The sequence below is a fragment of the Copadichromis virginalis genome, linkage group LG19 (genome assembly GCF_057382275.1).
Source record: "Copadichromis virginalis isolate Kocher_CV1m ecotype Utaka linkage group LG19, C_Virginalis_male_GT1.1, whole genome shotgun sequence".
NCBI lineage: Eukaryota > Metazoa > Chordata > Actinopteri > Cichliformes > Cichlidae > Copadichromis > Copadichromis virginalis.
In genome coordinates, this window is record NC_140636.1 from 24,017,425 (window position 1) to 24,022,893 (window position 5,469).

At 35.5% G+C, this 5,469-nt stretch overlaps 1 protein-coding gene across 1 annotated transcript; it reads left to right on the forward strand.

The window, feature by feature from the left end:
• The first annotated feature begins 700 nt into the window (after positions 1-700).
• LOC146686142 (adhesion G protein-coupled receptor F3-like) lies at positions 701-5,252 on the forward strand. The gene is made up of 8 exons (XM_085441636.1): positions 701-832; positions 2,146-2,254; positions 2,461-2,536; positions 2,774-2,959; positions 3,286-4,605; positions 4,697-4,738; positions 5,013-5,048; positions 5,129-5,252. Exons 4-8 carry the CDS (start codon positions 2,909-2,911, stop codon positions 5,186-5,188), a joined length of 1,509 nt encoding a protein of 502 aa, XP_085297762.1. The 5' UTR covers positions 701-832; positions 2,146-2,254; positions 2,461-2,536; positions 2,774-2,908; the 3' UTR covers positions 5,189-5,252.
• Positions 5,253-5,469: the final 217 nt, after the last annotated feature.

The window sequence follows — 5,469 nt, forward strand, 5'->3', positions numbered from 1 at the left end:
AAATTTACCCACAATGGAGTATAATAAATAGCAAAGGGCAATATGACATAACTACTGGAACAGTTTCAACAGTTTATACATCATCACGAACTAACAGTATAGTCAACCTCAGTAACGTCACAGAACTCTGGAATGGTATGTATGAATGTTCCATTATATTATTATTGGTACTGTTAATAATTAAAGATGATACAATGATGGCAAAACAGAAAAAATGCACTTTTAACACACATGTGAAAGCCCCCCCCCCCCCCCAACCACCCCTCTATGGACCAGAAACAAACAGAATGAAAAGAATCTAAATCTGCTGGCTTCAACCCCACTTGTGTTTGCTTCTTAGGACAGTTCTCATGTATCTATCACCAAACGGGTAATTGCACCACATCAGGCTGTACAGTCAACATGTTACACAAAGCCAGTGCTCAACTGGATGTAGCACTATTACCGGACATTGACGTCTTCACGGAGCCATCATTTCCACGCTGTAAAACCAAAAATGATATTCTCCAAGCAAAAGCCAAATGTGAGATAAGCAATAGTACTGAACCTTATAATGTCACATGGGATGGAGGTCTCAAAGGCCAATTAGAAACTCAGAGTAAGTAATTTATTTGGTCTCATTTAATTTCAATTAAAATATTTATTATGCAAAATTGTTCTGAAAATACATGACATGAATATTCAATTCTTGCAGGCGGCAACATACTAGTTTATACAACTAGTAAAATAATCATCTGTGCTCATAGCACAAGTGTAATTACAACAGTGTGTACATTTACCAACAGACTTGGGAATGTAAGACAGGCTACAGTGCGCTTCAATATCATTTCCGGTATGTCTTTGTATTTTGCAATGGGAATTATTGAAGGCATAATTACCCACAAATGATCCCACAATGAAGTAAAAAAAAAGAACTAAGTAACTATAAAACTTTCAACAAACAAATGAATCTGATTTCATTCATTTGTGCCAGTTCACAACAACAGGTTCTGATATTTTAACATAAACTGCCTGAAACATTTTTAAATGATTACTTACCTTAAAGACAACAGTCAAATGAATCATTTTAAATGCCCCAAAACGATTCCTAATTCATTTCAAGAAAAATAAAAGATATACAAGTTTAAAAAGAAGTCACATATGTATCTTTAAGACACACATATGTTATTATGGGTTTTGTTTATATTTGTATTTTGTATAGATTAACAGGCTGTCAGTAAGTGTGAGCGCCTCAATAAAAGCAGATGTTTTGTCACTTTGCTGGTCTGGAGAATTCAGTAATGTGTTAATGCAAAAAAAAAGAAGCAAAAAGACATCAACAACTGTTACTCCCCATCTTGGGCTGGGTGATAAGGCCATTTACAAACAATTTTAGAAGTCAATCTTAGACTCTATGAGCCTCAGTTAGCATGTTAAATGTTGAAGTTAATCAGAATACAATTGGAAAAAGAAGAATAAGTATGGCTTGTTTTGTAAAGGCTGTCAGGAGTGATCTTCGTCTCTAAAAAATGAACATGGCAGCACAGCTTAGGTTTGAAAAACTGCAACTGAACAAACTACAAGACTTCAGGAACAATGTCCTTTGAAAGGTCAAGACCAGAGGGGAGAAGTTCTGGCAAAAAACAAACACAGCATATCATCACAAACAGCTCATGCCAACTGTCAGCACAATGAAGGGTTGATGTCCAGGTCCTGTGATGGGACAGGACCCGGGCACCTTTCAGTCACTGAGTCAACCATGAACGAATCTGTACTGTATTAGTTTCTAGAGTTGCATGTGAGGCCATTTGTTTATCTGAGGTTGCAATTATATAATTTCAGAACTTTCTATAGTCCAGACAAGTTTTTTAAATTACATCCTGATATATAAAACCTTGCAATTGAAAGAGGGTGCATGATATTAGTGTATAATAATATAGTAATTGTGACATACTGAATTATACTACATTGTAAAATACATTTGGGTAAAATCTGGCAAGGATTGTGCAGTCATGACTAAATTCTGGAAATACTTATTACTTCATTGAAGGATCAAATATTTATATATTTGTATGCTTTACAAGAAAAATTTTTGTGACAAATTCAGTTTTAACAGTTTTAGAATATTGTCTTTGTAACTATATGAAATTTTCTTCCCTAAAACAGTAAATGATAAGTACTGTCCAGCTGAAGGTGACTGGGAAGCCACAAAAGCTACTTTTACTGCAGTTTTAAAATGCAAAAACTCTGCTGGGCAAAGAACAAGGATATGCGAGTAAGAATATAACCAATCATGTGTAGTATGTAATAATGTAAATAATAATAATAATTTATTTTTATTTATTTATTTGGATTAAAAGTTCTGTTTCTTTTACTGTCCAAAAACTATAATTGTTTGCATTTTGATTAAGGAAATTATTTAAGCAGTATATATATTAGAATTTATGTGTAACATTAAATTTTTTTAATTAATATTTTCAGCTTGGAGGGGATATGGAGAAAGGAAGAATCAAGATGTGTGAACTTCGACCTCGACAATATACTGCAAAATGCAGTGGTAAGCCTAAATTTTATAACTGAGGTTATCATCTTTTCACTTTTTATTTTTTTATTTTGTTTTTTACACATGAAAGGAAAGTAATCGTATTAATATAAAGCAACAAATTATCCAACTGTTTTGCTATTTTTACAGGACAGGAAAATGGAAAGTACTCTAGTGTTTTTGTTAAAGTCGCTGACACAGTTACATCTGACACAGTTAAGCTTGCCTAATACATATGTGCTCTTGTTACAGATTTCTGGCACTGGACTTGGGGCATTAGAAAAAAATGCAGAGTCAATATTTTTTAGTCTTACCAATGCCACTCAAAATCCACAGACTATTAACACGTTTCCCAATTTGAATGCATCAGTTCAAGTGATCAGCACCATGTCTATCATTCTGACAAACCATGGTGTAAATGACACAACCACAAGTAACGTAAGCACCAAAGAATATCTTTGTTATTACTATTTAAAAACATTTAAAACATTAAGATCGATAAGTATAAATACTTGTATTTAAAGTTACAAACCTTAAGAGTTACAATGAAACAAATCTCCAGTATTGGTCAATGTATTTATTGCTATTTACATACATTAGTAGTACAGTATCACTATTTAACTTTTACACCAAGTTCATTGCTCATTTAAACCATATACCATAAAACAGCTGCTGACGAGTGACAACTAACTCATTTTTTATGATTAATCTTTAATGGGAACATCACAGCTATATGAGCTGCAAACCTTTGTCTTTCTTTTCAGAATTTCCTGGCCTCATCTAGTAATCTGCTGGATGGGTCTCTTGGAAACTCGTGGAATAATCCGAATCCTGAAAGCAACAAAACCCTGGCTGAGAAATATCTGCAGTCAGTAGAGGATTTAATTGCGATATCAAACATAAGTAATGATTCAACTCTAACTAACTTGCATGTACAGACATGCAGCGGAGATGAATGCACCAATACGGTGTTCAATGCCACAGTCACTGTTAAAAACTCAGGAAATGGCATCGTAAAAACAGCTGGATTCAAATACCTGCAGGACTATTTGCCCAATACAACACATACATTTAACATCAACAGCATTGTTGTGTCAACAACCACTCAACGGGGAAAAGAAAACCTTGAGATTACACTAAAGTTCCCATTGCTCACACCAAGGCCTCGCCATTTTAAACTACAATGTGTCTCATGGAACTACAACCAGAGCAAATGGACAGATGCAGGATGTAAATGGGGGGGCGCTTCTAAACCTGACGAGTGCACTTGCAATCATCTGACTTCATTTGCCATTCTGATGTCTCGGTATCCCATTGAAATCCCTTACATGACCGAGATAACGTACACTGGACTTTCTGCATCAGTGGTGTCACTCGTTATCAGCCTCCTGATAGAACTGATCGTCTGGAGCAAAGTAGTCAAGACAAATACTCTACATTTGCGCCATACCGCCCACGTGAACATTTCTCTTTGTTTGCTGGTGGCAGATTGCTGTTTTCTGGCATCTTCTCAACCAGAGATCATTTCAGAAATCTGGTGTAGAATTGCAGCTCTTCTGAAGCATTTCTGCTACCTGGCCATGTTCTTTTGGATGTTGAGCCTGAGCACCATGCTCCTTCATCAGGCAGTTTTCCTGTTTCACAAAGTGGGCAAGAAAACCTATCTGAGGTTCTCGTTGATCCTGGGCTACGTTTGTCCTTTTCTCATTGTTTTCATCACATTTCTCACCAACAACGGCGGCGCTCCAGGCACGTATTTCAGTTTGGAAACATGTTGGCTGGTTTATTCTGGACTTCTGAAAGGAACCATCTATACATTCATTCTCCCAGTTGGTATAATTGTTTTCATCAACTTGTTTGCCATGATAGTGGTAATCATGAAGCTTCTGGACCATAGGAGCAGAGAAAAGTCTCATGAGAAAGAAATACAGGCTGCCAAAACTGTCCTGAGATCAGTTATTCTTCTGACTCCAATCTTTGGTTTGCCATGGATTTTTGGATTTGCAACATTTAGTCTGGACCTCACAGCTGGAGCTGTGACTTTAGCTGTGAACTACGCTTTTGTTGTGCTCAATGCATTCCAGGTATGGTCACAATTATTAAACTGATCAGACTCAATATCTGTTCTGTTAAAAGTATTACTGTTTTTTTTAAATGCTTGTTTTTCTTTTCTAGGGTTTGTTTATTTTGTTGACCACGTGCCTGGGGGACAGAATGGTAAAGTCATTTACTTCTAGAGATAAGAGGCCTACCTAGTTTTAGTTAGATGCTGCTGTATCACTGTGATAACATTTGAATATATTTAAAGTTTGAAGCCAATGGCAGGAACGCATGATGTAAAATCCACAGCTGAATCAATGTCATTATTGTTGTAGTTGTTCTCAGGTTTATTCTGTGTTATTTCAATTATTTTAATGAAATTATTATCAACAATCATCAAAAATATCCTTGGAAATCTTTTCATCAAATGTTTTTATTCTGATTTTCACAGACCCGTGAAGCACTGCTGAATTCTTTCAGGAAAAAAGTAAGTGAACCACAGCTTGTTCGTAAATAACCGTGGTAACTCATAATGAATGACGCACATCTGTTTCCTCTGTTCTGCAGGCTCCACCAACCATCAGCGAAAGCTCCACAAATTTGGAAACAACAACTAAAAAGTCCTAAACAACACCTGCACACATGTATACTCACAAAACACTACATTTAAATCAAATATATTTGATTCATGAGCTACATTTACTCTTTGATGTGACTGTTTCTTTGTTGTTTATTTTGTTTTACTTGCAGTAATACAAATCAGAAGTTTTAATAATTATTACACTTATCTGTCTTTCTTTGTTCAATATACATATTCATATGAAATGTGATTTAATAATACTGTACATTGCATGTTTTAAATAGCACTTAGCAGTGAAGAGCTGAAGGAAAACTCTCAGCTGAAAGGA

Excerpts from the sequence above, each read along its gene's own strand:
- LOC146686142 (XM_085441636.1), top strand. The coding sequence starts at position 2,909 with ATGTCTATCATTCTGACAAACCATGGTGTAAATGACACAACCACAAGT. Across the intron at positions 2,960-3,285 it reads ATGACACAACCACAAGTAAC|AATTTCCTGGCCTCATCTAG; the intron begins GTAAGCACCAAA and ends CTTTCTTTTCAG. Across the intron at positions 4,739-5,012 it reads CGTGCCTGGGGGACAGAATG|ACCCGTGAAGCACTGCTGAA; the intron begins GTAAAGTCATTT and ends TGATTTTCACAG.